The sequence below is a fragment of the Hypomesus transpacificus genome, chromosome 10, assembly GCF_021917145.1.
Source record: "Hypomesus transpacificus isolate Combined female chromosome 10, fHypTra1, whole genome shotgun sequence".
Classification (NCBI taxonomy): domain Eukaryota; kingdom Metazoa; phylum Chordata; class Actinopteri; order Osmeriformes; family Osmeridae; genus Hypomesus; species Hypomesus transpacificus.
Window position 1 is genome coordinate 2,704,000 of NC_061069.1, and position 22,453 is coordinate 2,726,452.

Below are 22,453 nucleotides of genomic sequence, written 5' to 3' on the forward strand. Positions count from 1 at the left end.
AAAACAAGGCAGGAGCCATGACAGATTCTGTGAGGCAAGAATGGCAGCAACTTTTGATCAGTCCTGACAACACGATGTGGTCAGAATAAATGAACACACAGCTTCTAGACGGGCCCTGTTTACTCCAGCTGAGAAGTCTTCAAAAAAGGTTTAAAAAGTTGGGTAAAAACATCTTGAGATGGGACAGCGGTCGTTCACAGCAAAATAGTTTTACACTACTCTGGTTAGAGGTTGGGGGATGATGGTGCTGGAGAGATCCCACAGTAATCCAACAGTCGTTGGACCTGTCGTAGATTCTCCAAAGCCCTCCCCCCGACAGCATACCTGACTCAGACACAGGCATGGTTATAAACCTCAAACCACAGCTCTGCTCATCTGCTCCTCATTGGGAACACTGTTAATGCAGGACCTTTCACACTGGGTCTATAGAGGTGACTGGTGGTGTTTACATAGGATTGTCACATGACAGAGAGAGAGAGAGAGAGAGATAGAGAGAGAAAGAGACAGAGAGAGAGAGAGAGAGAGAGAGAGAGAGAGAGAGAGAGAGAGATAGAGATAGAGATAGAGATAGAGAGAGAGAGAGAGAGAGACAGAGAGAGAGAGAGAGAGAGAGAGAGAGAGAGAGAGAGAGAGAGAGAGAGAGAGAGAGAGAGAGAGAGAGAGAGAGAGCAACACCGAAAACATATGTCACTACCTTGGAGAAAGAAAAAAGAATCTGTGTAATTGAATTAAGATGACCAACTGTCCAACATCTAAAATGCAGTCTCTTGCGGGAGATGGATGTGGCTTCTTCCAAATAATGTGGCAATGGCAGACCTACTGTGAAGAGGTGTTGTCATGCATTAAGTGCTACCACTTCTCTGGGGTCATATTGCACTCTTTAATGCCACTGACATCATTGTAAACATTGTAAGGGAGAGGCAGATTATTGGAGGGATCTGACAGTCTCCAGTGAGTTTTAAAAATACTATTTTTTCTTGGGGGGGGGGGTTCTAGTGTGAAACCCCTGTGTTAAGAAAGAACAGGAGAGAAGGAGAAGGAGAAGAGGAAGGGAGCACAGACAGCTCAAAGAGACAACCTCTCGTGTTCATGTACATTCTGTCCTGGTGGAGCGTTCCTCAAACTGCCTTGACTCGGGTGTGTGCATGTGTGGGTGTGTGCGTGCGTGTGGGTGTGTGTGCGCGTGCGTGTGCGTGTGTGTAGTGCCTGCTGGTGCCAGGCACAGAGAGCGTCTCCTGCTCAGTGTTGACCCTGTACAGTCTGAGTGCATGGTGATGAATACTCCCCTCCTACTCTGGGGCGCGGCTTGGCGCTCCACACATGGACCGTGCACCATGGACAAACACATACGTGAACACTGGCCCAACACACATAGTGCCATCAAAGAGTAATAGAACATACAGATAAATAGACAGACAGAAAGTACGTAAATGTGTGTGGACACGCACAGAAACACACGCACAACCGCACATACAAACCATTTCACTCAGACACACCAAAGGTGTCAAAAGGTTGATAAAGAGGGCATGAAATAAGGTTCTGGCAGCTTAACTTGCAATGTGTAAGCGACCTATTGCTGAAACCGAGGCAGCGGTCTGGAGCCAAATACATAATTCAAAGTAAGGTGAATGTTTCTGCTCAAACGCTTGATAGCTTCAGCCCAGTAAGTAATTTGTCTGTGTGGGACCTGTGAATGACTCGGAGCAGAGGTCAAGTCAGGTCACATCTCTCACACTCATGCAAAAGTTATGTACGCGTACAGTAACACTGTTAAGACCTTTAAAACGTTTGTCTGTCCACAACCTTGTACCTCCTTGTCCTGTATCACGTCCCCCAGCTCGGGCCAATATTAGATGATCTGCAGTCAGGTTTTAGGCATGAATATATTCACAGAGTAGGAAAGTAATGACATTGAATTCCCCGTGAAAAATAATTGATGTCGTTCTGACTAGGGTGGGTCCTCCTTCATCTATTGGTGGGCCCATGTTCCTCTGAGCAATCCCATATTGTTCCTCCCGGCCTGTTACAGTGCCTGGTCCTATCTAGCCACCAGCCCCAACTCCCCCCTCGGCCTCACCCATACCCCCGCAAATGAATACAAATGAGTGTTTTCATTCTGAGCTAGACGAAAAGTATGTTATCACAAGCACTGGTTTCTACTCTTAAAAGGAGCAATCTCATTCGCAAGAAAAATAAATATGGGGGAACATGAAGACCCGATTGTATTGTGAACCCATTAGCTTTCAATGTCTCTGATTATTTTTCTGAGGAAAGGGGTGACGGTTGGGTTTGATTGATCCTGTGTTCATTTGTGTTTTGCGTTTGTTGTTAGCAATAGCCAGGGTTGATGCTACGCTTGGTGCAGACTGAGGCATTTTTCCTTCTCCCGTGAACTAGGAATATGAATTTGGGACCGGCTTCAAATCTCGATGGAAGTGTAATCTTTTCAGTTGAGAAGGGGCAAAACTGAGAAGCCATAGCCCTCATAATTCTATTTAAGGGGAGGGAAATACCAGTCTAAAGGCTCTCCAATACTGATTTCCTCATTACAGAGGAATTTTGACGAATGCCAAGAATATGTCCAAAATATAAAGGAGGGTTGAATAACTTACACCCTGCCTCACAGTCTGACTGAAAGTATTTGCTAATGTGTTTATAGCTGATGTAGCTTGCTGGACAATACTTTAGCATGTAAAAGCCTGACTTTGGGTTCGCTGTAAATCGTAGCGTGAAAGGGATGTTCATTTCATCATTTCTCATTCCATATCTTTCAAATTTCACCAGACTCAGACAAGGATAATGGAACATTGAGAAGAAATAAATCCATTCCTCTCATTTGATTTCGAATGAATAGATCGTGATGATGGTCGTCATCAGCTTTAATTCTTAAATATGACCTGTGGTGCATGAATTTAGACATCGTACATGTGTTTAAATTCCCAGCCTGCAGAGGCAGGTCTGGTTAGCATTCAGGTTTAGATGTGGACCGTCACAGGGCCTGGGATGGCTTCACTGTCTACCTTCTGAGGGCTGACTCTGTGTAAATCTCTCCCATGAAGCCTGCTCTGACCCTCTGAGTTAGCCTTTGTTTGGCAGACGCCTTGGCCCCCTTTAATCTTGAGAAGAGATAAATCCTTTGATGGACCTGGCCTGGCTCAGTTGAAAGTGCTGCTCGGCCATCTCCATAGATCACCATAACACAGCATGTTTGATGTTCGGGGGGTTGTGGCGCGCGGGTGGGCTCCCTTGCGACCTAGAACACAGTCATCAATCCCAGGCCCAAACCACAGACCCCCCCCCTTCCCCCCCACCTACCACGACTCCAAAAACCAAACAGCCAACCACAGCCACTCCTGGCCTCCCCTCTTGACCAGAGAACTACCAGGACGATGCAGCCAGACGTGATGGCTGTTTTGGACACTGGCAGCTGCTGGTTCTGCGCTATAAACACACAGTGAGTTTTGAAACGTGGTTCACTCTTCCAGACGGTTGCGATTCACCGTCCATAGATATGTCACTGTATCATTTCGAAGTGGTCTAATTCCCATTTTCTAAATTCAAACTGTTAACAAGTGGTGAAACTCTCGAATTCTGTAAAGTAGCGTCATACAGTTTGATGTATTACCTGAGAGAGCTTGGTCGTGTACATCAAGCACTTGATGAGGGCCTAATGTGTCGTCCAGAATAACACCACTGAACTGAGTTGAACTTCAGGAGCTCTTTAGATGCAGCTGATAAGAACCCCATTAAGGCCGGCTCTCTGCATAAGAGCACCTCACTCTCTCTTCACACGCTCTCTCTTATCTTAAGCCTTCATCAACACAGGCTTAATCTGAACACTGTTGCTAATTTTGATAGATATGATCCCCCTCGGGGAACAGGGGAGATCTCGAATGCTAACTGAAGATAAACGGAAAAAGTTAATAAAAAGACCATGCTTATGAATCGTTACTTCTGGTAAAGCAGCCCAGGCATTTCCAGTATTGTCTATAGCTTTTCCAGTCCATTGTTGTTGAAGGTGACAGCTACTGTATGTGTGGACCAGGGACTTTTCCCGGTTTCTCCTCATCTGGTGTGTGGCACTGGCAAACACAGTCCCAGCAAGCCCAACTAAGGCAAGTGACAATAACGCCCCTGAAATAGCTTGACAGGCATTTTAATTGCCTTACTCTGCGTTGGCTCAAATTCTTACCCAGTGTTTCAAAAGCAATGGGTAACAAAGTTCCCTGGGATTAGTATTAGACACAATGACTTAGTACTGGAGAACAATTATGACACTGGTGATTCATTATCTTGAAAATATATTTACTCCGTAAAGATAACAGTGAACAAAACTGATGTACTGCATCATTGTTCAGCTCATCATCATTATTTGCAATTTGTCACCCTGGTCCTGCTTGTGGACATCCATCTGTGGTCCTTTCAATTTATTGCCACCATTACTGCTTCCATTCTGCAATATGCCTTCCACTACCGTAAACTACTGTCTGAACCTCACAGGCAAGCTGAGGTAATTTATGATACACTTGGCATGTTTTCCTTAATCTACGTGAAGTAATAGTGCAGTCATGTGCATCTCGCTTCACAATGAGGTGCCAAAGCACTTCATGTGTAGGAAGCCTGACACAAACACAGGAAGTCCAGTGTTTCACGGTGGAGGAATGAGAGTCTGAGCCGTCTCCCTCTCTCTCCTTCTCTGCCTCTCTCTCTCTCTCTGTCTCTCTCTCTCTCCTTCTCTCTCTTCATCTCTCCCTCTCTCCTTCTCTCCTTCTCTCTCTCTCTCTCTCTCTCTCTCTCTTCATATCTCCCTCTCTCATTCTCTCCCTCTCTCTCCTTCTCTCCCTCTCTCTCTCTCTCTTTCTCTCTCTCTCTCCCTCTCTCCCTCTCTCTCCCTCTCTCCTTCTCTCCCTCTCTCTTTTTCTCTCCCTCTCTCTCCTCTCTCTCTCTCTACTGATGGGCCAATCAGATAAACTGTGGGTAAAGAACCTGCTGTTCCAGCACCTTATTGTTGAGAGGGACAAACTACTGTAAGAACTGCTCTGTAGGCCATAGCATCAATGTATGCAATGCACTCTTCTGCTGAGGTCAACATAAAACATTGGCAATTACTTTTCTTCAAGGACTACATGATAACTACCAGTTTTTTCTTTGCTTACTGTAGATGACAGTTAATAAAAATCCAATGATACAGTACATTTTCAATTATTACAGTAGTCAGTGAGGCTTGACAAGCTCATGTTGCTGTCATAGTGTCCAAGCCAGACAAGATCAGAAGAGCTACAGGGACATCCAGTGGTGAATGCATGTCTTGTAATCATAAGTCTGCTAGTCCTGAAGAATTGTGTTTTATCCGACATAAGTGTGTGAGTCAAGAGAAACTGACCCGACTTGAATTGCTGCACCCCATTGAATTTGATTAGGGACAACAATATACATGTATGTTCAACACCCTGCAGTATTCTTTAGCTTGTTAGACTCTGTTGCAGTGTCTGGGTTGGTTGGTTTGTTTAGTTACATTCATTATTCAATTTATTTTAGGATTTTCGAATTGAGATGATGATTGCTATGAGGTGGTGGTAGATTCGCGGCTTGTCGTTCGCCTTCGTAGTTTAGGTACAACCTCATGAATACGGTGTGATAAAAATCTGAAACCACTAGATGGCATAGTTGGTCAGAAGAATTTACTAAATGTGAATACCAACCATGTCAAGCACAGAGGGCGCAATTGTTTAAGATATGCTGACTTGCATAGTTTGAAAGCTGTCTGTTTTTTGTCAACGGCCAGAACAATATGTATTATAATTGATTATATCGTACACGTCATCTATACTTAAAATAATACATTCTTTCGTAAAAATATGTGTTTTAAAAAACGCTACAAGTTATTTTATTTATGTAGCTATCAATATCTTATTGAAAGCACAAAGAGAAAGTACTTTCCTTTTGGCGTAAAATATGTGAAAGTAATTAATGCGAAACTTGGATCCAGGATCAATGTGCATTTTTATGTAATTCTTGGCACAACCCTGTCCAAAAGATGGAAGGGGGGAGGGACTGGGAGGAAAAGGAAAAACACTCTTTCACATGTATTCCTGCGAGCCTATTGGTTCATTTTTTTCCCTGGCTCTGCCACAATACTGCACACACGTGACCTCCCTGTTTTTAGTCAGTTTAACGCATGCACTTAAAAGACAAGCATTTGACATTTGCTTTCCAAACAAGCATGCTTTACACATTTTAATGTATTTTCGCTAAAACCACTTATCGCGGATTCTAAACGCTGAAGTGGACCATGGCGGCTGCCACGAGCAGCAATACATCCACAACCACGCTTCAGATAAAGCATTCCAGTATCGAACATACGCGGAAACGTATTGATCCTCGGAGGAGACAAGCGGCGCTCTCATTTCTCAGTAACATTTCTTTAGATGGACGACCGGTGCAAGACGATGCTGACACTCAAAACGAAGAGGATGATTCAATTGAGCCCAGGACTAGACAGAGCCTGGTTTCACCAGAGCGTACCATGTACGCAGCTAGCTCTGGAGAAGCGACCTCGGCCACTCAGGCGCTCGCTATTGCGAACCAGGCTCTCCTCGCGAACGCCCGTGCTAGTTTTGGGATGGGTCCCGCTGCAGCCCTTGAGTCCGCAGAGGCGGAGGGCGATGCTTTCAGCCCATCCGTCTTCAACTCGCCTTTCTCCGCGGTACCGGTTGCGACTAGAGGGAGGCTGCAGACCTACACTCAGGGAATACTACCCTCCGCCTACTCCAGGCAAGCCCCCCAAAACTACAGCTGCCTGGAGGGCGGACAGATAGCTAACACTGCAATAGAGCTGCAGAGATCAAGGTAACTGTGTAACAGAATGTAACGTTTTGATCTAATCTATGTACTTCAGGACATCTTGAGTCTTGGTGTAGTAGACTGACCTATAAGGAGAGCATGTATGAATTTATACACTCAGTGTTACTGCACCCTACTTCATTGATATCAACATTGCAGTGAATTAGATCTAAGTAGCAGTGCAGTATCGCTAATGCTTTCAGTATGATTGGTCATTGAAGCAACTCAACACAACAGGGACATGATACACAAAGAAACAAACTCAGTAATGTTTTTGTCTCTTAGAATTCAATGTTGGTTGTTTCTAATGTCTAAATTCAGTTGATGAGAAATGACGAGGCAATAGTATACAGTATTAATGTCAGTTTGATGGGTCAAAACTAGGTCAAATCCTCACAATCACAGGTAAACTGCATAGTACTGGATGAGACAGCTCATACTACATGCTTTTACCAACCTGGAGGAACATTGGGAGTGTCATTGGGAGTTTGAAAGGGCATACCAGAAGCACATTCATAAAATACCTTCACCTTCAAGTCAGACAAGCTCCACTACTACTCCGTGTAGTGCAATATTTGTGGGAGGAAATGTTTCTACACTTGTTGTATCCCTTGAGCCACTAGAGATGTCCTAGATAACACGAGAGCAACGATCTGGTGTTGCTGGAGACACTTCATCAGTATCAATGAATGTGTAACATGACTGGCCCTAACCCTTTACAAGGTCTGGCAATCTGCTACTTAACCACCAATCCAATAAGCTTTTTTCTCTACACCAGATTCTCACTTATGTAATTCATAGAAAGTACCAAGTACGGTACTGCAGGATTCCTAATGTTGTAAACACTACTTAACAGTCTGGGCTTTATGGTTTGTTTAGGTTCCCATGGGTGTCTTCCAGACCTGCCCTTGTTCCTGCCCAGTCCAATATAAGCGACAGTATGTGATATACATCCTGTAACCCTACACTCCCTGGGATGGGAAGTACTGTAGGGAAACACAGTTGTTACCTTTTATTCCTTCTCTTTGTTGACTTTCTCCAAGAAGGGCAGGGAGGGAGGAACCAGACCTTGTATTGCTCTCTCTCTCTCTCTCATTCTCTCTCTCTCTCTCTCTCTCTCTCTCTCTCTCTCTCTCTCTCTCTCTCTGTTTTCTCTCTCGCTCTGCCTGTTCAGTCGAGGAAAACTGTCAGCGACAGACGTTCCATTCACGGTGTCATTACCTGCTGTCTGTCAGACCCACTCCACTGACGGCCTGTTTGTCTCTGTTCGCTTTTCCCTCGCCTCTCTCGTCCTCCTCCTCTTCCCTCTGCTGTGCCTCGTCGCTGCCAGACTCCACGTGAAGCCAGCAGATCCAAGTGTTCGGTTCACTTCCTGACTGCGTTTACGTGACACCCATGCCTCAGTGCTTCTCTAAACCCCTCCAGGAACTAACCCCACACTTGGTGAAGGGTCACACACACCAGTATCAGAAGTGAAGAAATCCTTCCCTTGGCTGTAATTGCCTCACGCCACTCATACAGGCGAGTGCCACGATGCGGACTCTGTCCTGCAGGTTTGGGAAAGCCAACTAAACAGGCCTTTCAGATGTGCAAACGGCTAGTTTGTTGACTGCTCACTTGGTTAGGTCAACTCTCAATGCACAAGTGTGACAGTGTACCCTTGTTGTGGAATGTGGTTGGAGGACATCCAAAGACACTGAATTATGATCTGTTGAGAAATAAGTGACCTGTTGATGGACCACGGCCGTATGCCTCGGATGCTCGTCCCCACAGTGCCTGGTCTGTTTTGGGAGGGCAGCTGGTGGAGGTGTGGTCAGAGGGCCCTGCCTGGGAGGGGAGGGGGGCAGGATGCCCAGGCTGGGTTTGGAGAAGGGGGGGGCAGGATGCCCAGGCTTTCGAAGAGTCTGCCCAGTCCTTAGCTCTGCGTTCTGGGACACCCTCCTCTCGCTCACCAGCTCCAGACACTCCCATTTGTTTCTCTCTCTTACTTCTCTCTCCCTTCCCCTCCCTGCCCCTCTCCCCCTCCCTTGTCCTACTGTACTGCTCCTAGTCAGGAAGCTGCAGCCCTCAGATGTGCAGCCAAAACCCCTCTCGTCTGACTCTGTGCAGGCAGATGATAGCTTTATGGTGGTTCTTTCCGCTCCTCAGCATTCATCATTCATAATTTATCAGAGGTGCAGCAGTTTTTTTTCTTGAATCTAATAGCCTAATCAGTTAGGACTATCTACTTTCTGGTCAAGAAAAGTGGTTGGTTAACAGGTTTTGATTGGTTGTTACAAAAGGTTTCTGTTTGGAAAAAACAATCTTTCGATATTCCTAAGCCATTACACTTGTGATTTGGAGTCTTAGGTTATTGGATCATATCCTTCTGCGACTGAGGTTTTATAGTTTTTTTCGCTGAAGTAACGGTTGTCATTATCGCATGATTATGTAAGAACGATTAGCTTGTCTTCACAGAATCGCCCAGACTTGTAATAGCTTTACAGCAGCTGAGGGGTTTGGTGAAAGTGCCACTATAATCAAAACCAGACTTGCCTGACAGGGGAGATAAGATAGAGAACAGATAGTTACCAGTGCTTCAAGTTCAAGTTCCACCACGCTGGTCCACCTGAAGCTCTCTCTAAATTACATGCAGAAGTTGTTGTTTTCTAGGCTTGAGGATGGACTAGACTGTTTAGACTGTAGATGTTGGGTTTATATCAAGTCACCAGGAGAGTCTGTCTCTTTGCACAGTTCCAGTGTAAAGAGACAGTGTAGACCAGTGGAAGGTCTACATTTAAGCAATTCATCATTGTTATTCTACTGCCATCTATGTTATTTAAGGAAAAAGGACAGAAACAATGACAATTGGTGATGTTGATTGGATTTTCTCCCCAAGTAATTAAATTTCCTTGTCCTGGCCTGTAATTGTAAGGAGAAGTCTGGAACATTAGATGTATTTCCCCACTCACTCCTCATCAGTGGTAAAGAAGACAATGTCCGTGGCAAGCTGCCAGTGGGCGTGTGTGTGAATCTGTCTAATCTCCAGGCAGTGGAGCACGCTTCAACTACTTAGTATAAATTCCTGTTTAGCAGGTTGCATATGCATCGCTTTTGAACGTTCTCTTTTGAGAATGAGAATGTTTTAAGTGTGCAGGCGGTAACCTTAGTATCCTTTTTAGAGCCTGTGTTTTTTGTAGTCGTCAAAATCACATAAAAAAAAGGTTTCTTCATCCACGCGTGCGTGATAAGATGAGGTATTTTAGGGGTCTTTTGGAAGTTTCTCACCAGTACTTGTTCATTCCAGAACACTACATTAAAGGTTAAACATCAATAGCTGTCCTGCATCTGAGTCACGTCTGAAGTGAATGAGTGGTCTGGTCTGGTGTTATTGTTTCCAGAGTGTACACTGCCATGGAAAACATCCTTTTCCAAAACCCACGTCCTGCTCTGGTTTATCCAGAGTGGCTGGATCAAAGTCCTCCAAGCAGCCTTCTGGACTGGAAACTAGATCTGGAGTGCCTGTCAAGCTGATGGAGGATTACTGGATGTGTGCAAAATAAGTCATTTCCAATGACTTAGAATGTCATCCAAGCATTAGATGACAAAACAACATTCAACCTCTTCCCAAATTCAGAACGCAGGCATGCAATCGAGTCTTTATCATTTTCAACACCTAAAACACAGGGTAATGTCTTGCATGGCAACTTTTGTTTTCGCCCCCGATAACTTCAATCCTTCCAAACGGTTCAACTTCACATTTCCGAGGGCTATGAATCTGTCATGTTATCCAACTAAAGCGTGAAGAACAGCCCATCCCCCTAGCCTATCTACAGTAGGTCCAACTGTAGATCCATTCCGCCATCACTCAAGACTCCCACAGCCCGAAGGCACTCAGCTGGCTGTGTTAACGTCACGTGGTCAGATCTGTCTGACCTCCAGCCAGAGGTTGGAGCAGAGGACAATAAGCCTGCCACTCCTCTTCCACCTCCGTATCGTCTGGCCCTGTTGGTCGAGGCTCATCTGTTTATGTATCTCCTCCAATAACTCTCCCATCTTGGAGCACAATGTTCCATTAGCGGCCAGTTAAGGCTGCTCTGCTCGTCCAGCTGGGCTCCTGTGTAAACATGACCTCATCAGCCTGAGTGGCTTCGCTCCCGGGAGTTCCTCAAGGACACGACTCGTCTTTCCCCAATCAGCTCTGCTGCGTTGTTGTTGATTAACCAGCCAGCTGACTCCCACCCCCCCCCCCCCCCCCCCCCCCCCTCGCTGGACTGGTCAAGAAAGAGCAGACAGGTGTCGGTCCGTCGAGTTTATGCCACACCAAGAGTTTGGCTAATCCAGGATGGGGTGACGAGAGACCGGCAGTTTAAGCAAGATGGTGCATGCGCCCTGTTTTGGACATATTTGTCTTTATGTGCTAAATACCAACAGGTGTGTGCCTGTGTCCTGGAGCTCAATAGATGTTTAATGTCTATCACAGACCTCTTCTGTTTGTCAGGCCCGCTCCAATTGTCTTCTCTATGGTTAGGTGCTGATGATGCGGAGGAATATCTTGTTGCATTGCATCTGTAGCAAGATTGCAACTAGTCCTAATTATAGAACAGCTCCGTTCACACTGAATTTCAAACAAAGGCCTGTTTCTTCAACCGCCAGCTGATTTATAGCAGTAGGCTAATAGAATTTGCCGGTTTGTAAGAAGTGCGAAAGAAAGAAAGCCTGGTTTGTGATGAAAGATTGTTACATGAGGCTCGCCCAAAGCCAGCACCTTATCCTCTTACTTACGAGACAGCCGTTTCTGATTCTGGAATGTTCTCCATGATCCTATATAAAAGCGGGTCAGAACACAGGGGTGGTGGTCATTGGCCATAGCAGCCATCACTTACCTGTGTGATTATAGCTACTGTTAGACTTTGTGATGTAACCCCGGAGGAGGAGCCAGAGAGTGCACTGCCAGAGCAGCAGGCCTGTCCTCACAGGGCCACACTGCAGGTACTGAGGGTCAGGCTACTCTTTCCCCAGATGGAGAGATATTTGGTCAATCGGCAGAGATGATCACGGCTGTATGAGCTCCTCAATGATTTACAGGTAGAGGATGTTTACCACCTGTGACTATTATGTAAAAAGTACAAAGTTGATGATTTCAGGTACGTATATGGATGATTATGGATGTGTAGTGTGTACACAAATATAATAAAAAAGAGGTCATTGGGGATTTGGTGAAATGCCCACTGTACCCTAATACCTTGGATTATTTCTTAGGCTGCTATAATTATAGATTGGTTAAAAGAATGCATTTAGGATTTGCTGTACAGTGAGTAAATCTCATCCAAAATATTGTTCTGCGGTACATCTCTGGGAAATTGGGACATCTATGCTTATTATTCCTGGTTTAATTGCACGCTACATCTCAATCTTTTTGTGGTGTGTTATTATCAGGATCACGATTGCTTTATCATGACCAAACGATCTAGATAAGAGTGATCCTATACGGTGCCTGTGACAGCACTTTATGACACCGCTCTTACAGGGGCATGTTCAGCACCACTGCAGGGCCTTTCAGCGTCGTTCATCTGTCCAGGCCTTCTGTTCCTCACCAGTGTCCCCCCCCCCCCTCCCCCTCAGACGCAGGCTCGTCTCCCAGCGGTCGTCCCTGGAGACTCTGGAGGACATCGAAGAGAACGCTCCGCTACGCAGGTACCCTCCCTCCGTCGCCTCCCCCTCCACTGGAGCGCCCTGCCTGACGCGACTTCTCTGTTTGCCAGATGCCAGTCATATTTGAGTTGGACCTGTTGTGAATGTTCTCTCTCCCCTGCAGATGCAGAACCCTATCAGGTTCACCGCGACCAAAGAGCTTCAAGAAGGTTCACTTTATTAAGAACATGAGGCAACATGATATGCGCAATGGAAGGTATAAAAGAGGAAACTACCCCACTACTAACTGAATACAACCATCTGATTGAAAATGTCAGGAGGCCCCCAGTGAGCGACCAGTTTCTCTCAGATTACAATTCAGTACTCTCGCTCCATTCAATCTCCTAGGTGATTTACAATACAGCTGTTGGGATGGATTGAGAGAGACTGTTTGCTCATTGTGGCCCCGGTCATTCCCACAACAATGTTCTCAAATGGTAACAGATGAATGATTTTGAATGCCCCACGAAGTAGATATAAATCTAGAACCACACCACTTAAATCACAAGATGTGCCCACACAACATTTGTACACGCTGTCACTTCATGCATGAAGGCTCACTATGAAATCTCCTAAACACGGTCACATTTGGGCACACTGGTGTTGACAGGGTTGATTTGGTGTGCAGGTCTGATGAAACACGTGCAGACTGCGACAGCTTCCCAGGCAGTCTTGTCTACGCTTGTCTTCTTTTCTGTCTAGATTGTAAAGTATTGCCGGGACCTGAATGACATTTCAATTGGCAGCTATGTGTTACCCTCGAGCATATCGGACAGAATGTTGTCAATTGAAATATTGGTCTTGACAGTGTGAGTGAGGAGTGAAGAGGCCTTGGAGGAAAAGAGTGAAGGAGACGGCGATGTTTGGATGTCATTAAGATATTGGCTTCCTTCATAGCATACATGCATTGCCATGGGTTAGTTAAAAATGTCTCAGACTTTTTATCTGTGAATTGCCTTGCAGTCTGTATCACGGCCCAGGTGGTGTGAATTAGAGTTGAATTTGTTTGCTCTATTTAGCAATTGCCCATTGACTTGCTGCTAAAGTCATTCCTAGTACTTACTGTAACCGAGGTGTTATTTTGCTGCTTTGTTGTGTCGGCTTAGCTATTTGAGATACATAAACCACCTCTTATCTGGTTGCAACAGTTTACCAGAGTAAATGCAATGTTTACATATTCGATGAAGTGTTTTATTTGGGATTTTTAACGTTAGTAATCTTCTAACAAAAATGCATCATATATGCCCAAAACCACTGACTACAGTATATACCACAACTGCTGCATATTCCTACTTCGTTACAAAACACACAAACACAAAAAAACTTGACATTGTATTTTTTCATTCCTCAATTGTTTACTGCTCACCCTTTCCCATCTTAATCTGTAGACGTTTTGACATAGGGTTTTTAATTAGCTTATTTACCATTTTTGTTTTTTAGGATAGTCCTTATCAGTGGCAGAAGATCCTTCTATAGTGTTTTTTCTGTCCTGCCCTATCGAGATTGTAGCCAAGCAGGGTATGTATTCTACATTTCCAGCATGCCAACCTTTTTCCAACCTCTGCTCCCTCTTTCCCCTTTGTGCTTTCATCCCTCTGTTTCTGTGGATGTTCGCCCCTATGGTGATACGTGGGGTTGGTTTTGGTGGATGCATTTTTACAAACCCAAAGAATTGTCAACATTTGTCCAGTAATAGTACATAGGCTATGATAACCACACGGCTTGTGTTCTGGGAGGTTCCCCAAGTTTGTCATTACATTTTGTCTGGTAGTACAAACCCATTCTTGCCCGTTGCAACTGCCACCGGCTTTTTCGTCATCATTTAGGCCGCACCTTTCCTGAGGCCCTTGCTGCCCTGCTAAGTTCTATAGCATCTACCCTCTGCTATGCATGAGCTTTCTGAAACTGGCATGCGTTCTACAACCTTTCAATCTAGAACCAGACTCCCAAGATGAATCATTGCAGTTAGTTTTGGGGTGTACACGCATTACAGTTTGTTGGTAACTCATTTGTTTATCCTTTCACTGAGGTAAAAGATTATATTTCTTAGCTGGCACTTGAAAAGGCACTGGTAGATGATTAGGAGAAGGTTGTTTTCTTTCTCGTTGCAACACAAGGCTCATTTTCTGGAAGCCCTGGTAGCTGTGAGCATGGCCCGTGTCTGACATGATCTGCCTGCCCACAAGGGAAACTTCCGGTCGGCTTCTCAGACCTCGCTTGTGAAGCTTTCCCTCCCAGGAAACATCTTGTTTTAGAGTGACCCACTGATAGGAAGCAGCGCTCTGAGGCATACCAGGGACAGACTCATTCCATTTGCACAATCTCCCAAAACCTGCCATAGAAAAACGGAGGTTATGGATTACTGAACCCCCAGAGGTACCATCCAGTACTGTCCGCTGCTTCTAATTGACACTCGGCCGATTGGCCAAGCCAAGTGTTTCCGCTGCCAAATGAAACGTTTATTGACCGAAAGTAGGGGATAGAATCCCTTTGCCTATTGGACAGCAGACTGTGGACTGAAAACAGCAACATCATATTAGAGAACCCTAGAGCTGCTCTCCTGTCATCTCACACACTAGGCCCACTCTCCAGCCTCATTTGGACTCATTCTTGCCCCAGTTCCACGTATTGATTTAATGAATGGGGTAAAAATAACTGGGAAATCCAATCATATAGTTAATTAGTTCAGAGCTCCGGGGCGTCAATGCACCAAAGTCTCTTGAATGCCTAAAAAGCGGTCCTGTCACAGATTCGTTTTTCAATATCTTGTCTTGTTGCACCTTTTTTTTTATATCTTAGCTTCCCTCAGAACCTTTTGAAGACACAACAAGCCTACTTTCAAGTGCATTTGCTGGAATGTTGTCATTACCAACACAGTTGATGGGGGTTTGCTGCTACATTATCCCTGCATGCTCCTTGCAATGGATACTTTCGTAACAAAGACACATTTCTTGGTCTTGTTTCTGTGATTTCCTTCCTTTTTCTTTCAGTCATTTGACAGACTAAAACCTTTCAATTTTCTTGTCTTGCTTAAGAACTAGCTCGCTTCCGGAAAACGTTCTTGTTTACCCTCCCTTCTTGTCTCCCTCTCCCTTTAGTCGTCTTGCCTGGGGATCTCTCTCTCTCTCTCTCTGTCAACAATATGCTCTGATGTGCCAGACTAGCAGCTAATGCTATGTTCATCACAACGTCATCCTAAAAACGTATATAACCATGTGATGGGGCTTCTGTGTCATTTGCAGTCAGTCTGCCAGAGGTGTGAGTGACAGGAAACTGATATGACATCACCAAACAGTCACATTAGGGCCAGACTTAGACATTTCAATCCATTAAATGGTTTTATTAGCATGAGGTTTAGCTCAGATACAGAGCTTGTGCTGTTTGGAGTCAGGTAAGGGTTCCTCAGTAAGCCTGGATGTGGTTCCCCATCAGATGAGTTATCCTGGGCAGCTCGTCTGCTCCACTGACACAGATACTGGCTGTACAGGAAGCCCTGTGTTACCTATCTCAGGGAAGCATACGACCCCTCTGGAAACCTCCCACTTGGGTGTGACATTTTGAACAGAGGTGATGAAACGTGTTCAGAAGTCAGACCGAGCTCCAGTCTGGACGACCCCATACCCTCCCTGTCACCACCCAGGGGTGGGTTTGACGTGCTCCCTGTCAAAATGCACCCAGCAGCCACATGGAGAGACAGGTAACCCCAGCCTCTAACTGAGGAGAGCAGATCAGTATGGCTCCTGTACAGAGTAGAGTGAGAGGTGGAGGTGAGCTGTAGGCAGTAGTGTGTGCGGGGTGGGGGGAGTACTGGCAGTGGCGGCAGCCCACTGGACCTCTCTCTGGATCGGGGGGAATCTAAAGGTTTGCCACCTCCGCAGGGATGTGAAACTGGAAAGCGGGCGCCAGCGTCACCCCTCAGGCGGGGTCAGCGCCAAGGAGATGGTGATCGGCCTGGAGGGCGTGGAGCTGGGCGCCGACGGAAAGGTGAGAAGGTCACGCAAAGGCAGAGTCGGAGCCTCGAACGGCACGTTCCCCCGTGCTCCCCCGTCGACAGTCTGCTCGTGTGTCCGCAGACCGTGTCCTACACGCAGTTCCTGTATCCCACCAACGCCCTGGGTGGCCGTCGCAACACCATCGACTCCACCTCCTCGTTCTCTCAGTCCCGCAACGCCAGCCATCGCAGCCTCAGCCTCGGCCGGGCCAACAGCAACCAGAGTAGCATTGACACCGGTCAGTTGCACCCCGCCGGCGAGCGCAGGATTGATTTGAATATGCTTAGATGGCAACTGGGCACGTGGGGTAAACGATGCCTGGCCAATAGGAGTTTCCTCTGAGTTTGTTGTTGTCATCCCTTGCAGGGAATGATGTCGGGGACGTAAGGGAGTACGACCCCAATCTGCTGGATGACCCGCAGTGGCCGTGCGGCAAACATAAACGAGTGCTGATCTTCCCCTCCTACATGGTGAGGAAACATCAGTCCCACATCCATCCAAACTGTCCCAACATGCTTTGCTCTGCCATGGTCTGTTTGAGAACCTCTGGAGAAAAAGATTTTCCTGTTGTCGAGGAAGTCTTTTTTTCTCATCAGTCAACAACATCTAATTGGGCATGTCAAAAAAGCCCTAAGTTACAATTTCATCATATTTTCTATTTTTTTAATGACCTCCAACTGAGATAGGACCTCTTCTACTTTTTACACATTATTTGGTCCGAACTGTATGAAGTGTGTTGGATGAAATCCAGAGGGATCTGTCAAGCCATACTAATCAGCAAGGTCAGTGGCCCAATGCTCTGCTCCTACTCGCTGTGGATTCTGTGTGAATGCCCTCACTGTCTCTCTGGCCGGCTTCTCGTTAGGACAGTCACTTCATCATAATAGTACATGTTGTCTTTCTCTTCTGCTGTTGCCACAGCTCTAATCTCTGGCATGTACGGGAAACCAACGCTTGTTTTACTGTGTAACTCCCCGAACGGGGAGAGAAACCCTGACTCCCACGTCATTCTTCATTTAGCTCTGTTGTTACTAGCAGAGCACACAGCCTCATAATTGTTCAAATATTCGGTCAAGGCCAGACAGTGTGTTTTTTTCCCTCCTCTTCCTCCCGCTGTGAAGCCCAGCCTCTCACAACAACAGCCATTGTGTTTACCTTTAGGAATGTCCCCAGTAAATTCTCCACATTTCACCCCATGTCCACAGCCGTGAGCCAACAGTGAACTCTCAACTTCCAGTTAGAGTCAATAATCATCGAGTACATTTACTACTGTACACGGAAATCCAGGGAAATCTCGATGAATGAAATTCCATTCAGCCTGAAAGGCTCCCTCTACAGTAGGTTCTTTCTATGTGCGTAGTAGACACGTCAGACAAACTGAAAAGCTTTTGAAGGGTTATTTATAGAAGGATCGAGGCAGGACAGAGAGGATTCTCGTAGTATCCCTGTCAACATGTTATCAAAATAAATCGTCCAGCTTTTTTGTGGTGTACGCAAATACCTGACGTTGACAGTCATGTGAGGCGGAGTCCTAGCTGCTTTGTGCTCCTGCTTTAGGAATGTTGAGACTTTGTTCATTGGTAAATGCTGTGAGCGGGCTGGTGTCCTTGATGCACGTGTGCTGTCACCTGTCTACCCATGCCCTGTGGCACGGACACCGTGTCACACAGAGCGGGGCAGTGGAACCCTACACTGTGGCTGACGATCGGGTCACTTAGCCCTGTGAGGCTGACGCCCTTCTTTCACTCACTCTCTCTCTCTCTCTCTCTCTCTCTCTCTCTCTCTCTCTCTCTCTCTCTCTCTCTCAACCTGTCTCTTTCTTTCTCTCTCTGGCTCTCTCTCTCTGGCTCCCTCTCTTTCTGTCCGACACCAATACTGTCACCTCTCTCTCCCAGACCACTGTCATCGAGTACGTCAAGCCGTCTGACCTCAAGAAGGACATGAACGAAACCTTCAAGGAGAAGTTCCCCCACATACGGCTGACGCTCAGCAAAATACGGAGGTCTGGCTCGTCCACTCGTCTCCACAGCACAGCTACTGTGAAATGAAACTGCCCCGCAACAGTTCACAACAAACCCCTTTTTATAAGTGTCTGACCTCTCTCCAACCGTGTCCCTCCGCCCCTTACAGTCTGAAAAGGGAGATCAAGAAGCTGGCCCAGGAGGAGTGTGGCTACGAGGAGCCCACCGTGGCCATGGCCTTTGTCTACTTTGAGAAGCTGGTGCTCCAGGGCAAACTCAACAAGCAGAACCGCAAGCTGTGTGCCGGTGCCTGCGTCCTCCTGGCAGCTAAGATAGGAGGAGACCTGAAGAAGCACGAGGTGAAGCTGCTCATAGACGTAAGTGTCCTCGCCCCGCCGCCGGCTCCAGTAGCTGCGAGACGGCACAAAGCTGCTGCGGAGCGGGTCTGTTGTTGATGTTTCGGTTCAGCGTGGGTCACTCGCCTGGGCCTCGGGCTTAGTCTGACTCAGGCCTCGGCTCATGTTTCTGTCCTTGTTTTTTCCTCTCCAGAAACTGGAGGAGAGGTTCCGTGTGAACCGTCGAGAGCTGATAGCGTTCGAGTTTCCCGTCCTGGTGGCGCTGGAGTTCAACCTGCACCTCCCCGAGCATGAGGTCATGCCCCACTATAGACGCCTGCTGCAGACCTCCTAGCGATGGTGACCCGTCAGGAGGACAGCCCCCCCCCCCCCTGCCAGGCTGCCCTCCTGATCCTCTGGACCCCCCCCCCCCCACACACACACACCCCTCCAAGCACCACTGTCCATCTGCCCACTACTAGTGGTCTGTACATGCTCACTGCAGACGATTGCTCTCATTCTGTTCTCCAGAGACTTGAAATCAGCCAAGTGACTCATGCCTGTATTACCATTCTCGTGTTCTTTGATATTTACTTTTACATATTTGTAGATCCTCATTCTTAATCACCACAGTTTAGGACAGACCTGCAAAATGGAGCGTCTTATCTTTGTAGAATTCTTTTTTTCTCTCGGAATTTGTATGTTTTTCACACCTTTTTCATCAACTTTTTAAACCTCTTTGGGGTTTTATGTCATTTTTATAATGAGAGAGTTGCAAATGATGATCTCAGAGGAGAGACATTTTATCATTTAGATTCTGGGGAATTAATAATTTTCTACTCGAAAGTAAGTGACTGCTTTGTGTAACCTTTTTCACCATCTTTTTCATAACCTTTTTTTTTTTTTTTTACTTTGCTATGATTGGTTGCCTTTTGCATCTTCTCAAGAATGAAACCAGGCACTGGATTGGCTGATTCTGACAGGACTGTTATCTCTCACATCGACCCACCTCCCATCCCTCTTCACTAGAAGTGCACTTGAATATTGCGAGACATGGAGGCCGTTATTATTTAGCCATGGAAGGGGCTATGGAACTGAGTCTGAATAAGCTTGATAAGAGTTGATCTAAAGAAGTCTACACTAAAGGGCCGCCACTGTTGATTTGCTAATTGCTAATCCATTGTTTTCCTGGCACCAATCTGCTATCAGCATGACTATTAATGGACAAAACATTTTGATTGCAAATAATCAATACCGATTTGATGGGGATTTTTGTATTCTGAAGAACTCTTTGGACCCACAGTGAACACTCTTATCAATGTGATGTCTCCTATGCTCTATGTTAGAGTGTATTATCAGCACGTTTATAGTGCTGGACTGGAAGGAGGAAAGCTATTGAAAGAGCATGACGCCATTAATCAGTAACTAAGATTTAATACTGTAACCGAACCTGAGTCAGTGTTGTAAACCTGTCATAGCGTGTCTCAACGACTGCCTATGGAGAAGTGAATTGACTGATGATCAATTGGAAACAAAACATTCTTTAATATTGGCCCTTTGCTGATAGGAAAGTACCAGATCTCAAGTTCTGAAATGTGTATTCAGATTGATTCACTTGCTAAACAATACGTCAACGAGAAGAATGGAGTCGTATTTAAATAGACCCACCAATGTCATATAATTCAGAGAATTCAAAAGAGTTTGCAGTCTGCTGCCAGCTCTGGTCACATGAGTAACTGTCGTGAATGGTGCTGTGGAATGTACAAAATGATCCTAAAACCGATCAGTCCTGACTAAATAAACGAATAAGAGGAGATGGATACTGCTAATCAGAGCTGAAGTATTGTCTCCTTCTCCTGCTTGTCATCCCAAAGATGTTGCTGTCAAGTACACTAGAGGGGCTTCGCGGGGAAGCTCAAGGTCAACACTCACATGCGTGTGTACCTTGTAAATATACTGCTTTGCTTGTTCAATAAAAACAAGATTTGGAAAAATGTGCAATGGGTTTCTTTTCATTTGGGATTGCCGTAGAGCTGCTGAAGTGATTTACCATCATGGCAACACATCACCTGGTTCCATTCACAAATGTAATTCACAGCCTTTTCCTGTCTCATTGCATCACACTGACGAGTATATCACACACCGGTAACACAATCCTGTAAGACTTGTCAGATAAAAACCCCATTAGGTGTAACGAGAAGGGGCTTCCACTGCTTGGTCACACAGCAAGCATGTGCCCGTGCGTCTGATGCAAGCTAAGTACCGTTTCTCCTGGAGAGAGAGACGGCGAGAGAGAGGAGCCACTCTCCTGGGCCTGACACGAATCCAAGGTAAACAAGGCACGCCAGTCTCGTGCTGCCATCAAAACAAACAGCGCCATGCCTGAGCCTGGACACAGGGCATACGAGGCTTAGTGCCCCCCATTGACGGCCTAATTCCCCCCTGGGTGCCTCATAAAGGGGGCTATTGACAGCTCTTCCTGGGGTCCGCTTACTCATAAGCGACCCTCTCATTGTGGACATGTTTGTATCGTGGGGTCGGAGCAAGCTCCAGTCTATTGCCTTTCCCTTTCAAATAACAACGTTTGGCTGAAGCTGCAGTTTGTCCCCTGACCCTCATGATGCCGTGACTCTGGGGTTTTTCCCTGGGTCAGACCTCATCCTACTCGATGGTAGCGTGTCAACAAGGAAGTCGGGTGAATGTTGTGAACGGGCTGCTGTGTGGCGTGTTGTTGCTGTCAGGGGAGAAGGGGACTCCCTAGGCTGATGTTCATCTGCTGCCCTGCACAGGACAAGCACGTTACTGAACACGCACATAGAAACATGGAGTGTAGAGCAGGTTTGCTGTGACTGGTAAAGGTTCGTCCATGCCATATTTGCTTGTTCCCGTTCTGTGTTGTGAAGATCTCCCCTTACGACACCCTCGGAGACGAGAGGAAAGCACGGCAAGTGGATCGGTGAATCTGATCCCCGCTCCATGTTTGAGATGGCTATCAAATCCCTTTTGTTCCATCCGAAGAGTGTGTTTTGGCTTCGACTGACCCCACTGTAAGAGAAAACCAGTGACGCAAAAAGGACATAAATGCCTCATGCACTTATTTATTGATGGGACTTTGAAATCACTCTGCCCAATGCTCAAGCAGATCATGCTCTGCCCTGAAAGTGAACTCAAGGACAACGGTAGCCAACGTGTCTATTTGCTAACTTGTTAAAGAGGTCACATTAAGCAGGATGCCCTTGAAATATGTCTACTACTCAAATATAAGCGTTTGAGGGTTGAGGCATTGATGGATTATATACTTTGAAACCTGTCTGAGAACAGGTTGGATTGCCCTATCTATGCCCTCAAACTTGGGACACTTTTATTAAGCTCGATCTTTCGTCATTATAACAGTTGTGTGTACTGTTGTTGTGTGACCCCATAGGTCAATTCACAGAAAACCTGTCAACTCTTACAACCACAATATCCTTCAGAGTAAAATACAACTAAGACAAAGCAAACACAATGAGTAATCTTCCGTTTCCAAATCCCAAATAACCTTAGTATTTAAGTATTTAATGCAGGAATGCAATCAACGGAGATGTACCTGTCACTGCTAGCACTGTAAGCTTGGTGGAACATTTATATAACCTGCTTTGGGGGGTTGTGT

General features: G+C 46.1%; 1 protein-coding gene across 2 annotated transcripts; it reads left to right on the forward strand.

Moving 5' to 3' along the window:
* Window positions 1–6,133: 6,133 nt before the first annotated feature.
* On the forward strand, window positions 6,134–20,791 carry cables1 (Cdk5 and Abl enzyme substrate 1). Of its 2 annotated transcripts, XM_047028578.1 has the most exons (10): window positions 6,134–6,849; window positions 12,448–12,519; window positions 12,641–12,733; window positions 13,957–14,034; window positions 16,395–16,500; window positions 16,590–16,746; window positions 16,875–16,978; window positions 18,404–18,510; window positions 18,639–18,846; window positions 19,019–20,791. In XM_047028578.1, exons 1-10 carry the CDS (start codon window positions 6,293–6,295, stop codon window positions 19,157–19,159), a joined length of 1,623 nt encoding a protein of 540 aa, XP_046884534.1. In that variant the 5' UTR covers window positions 6,134–6,292; the 3' UTR covers window positions 19,160–20,791. The 2 variants fall into 2 exon arrangements, with proteins under 2 accessions (XP_046884534.1, XP_046884535.1); XM_047028579.1 differs by lacking the exon at window positions 13,957–14,034 and having other exon boundaries at window positions 6,138–6,849; window positions 19,019–20,790.
* The last annotated feature ends 1,662 nt before the right edge of the window (window positions 20,792–22,453 follow it).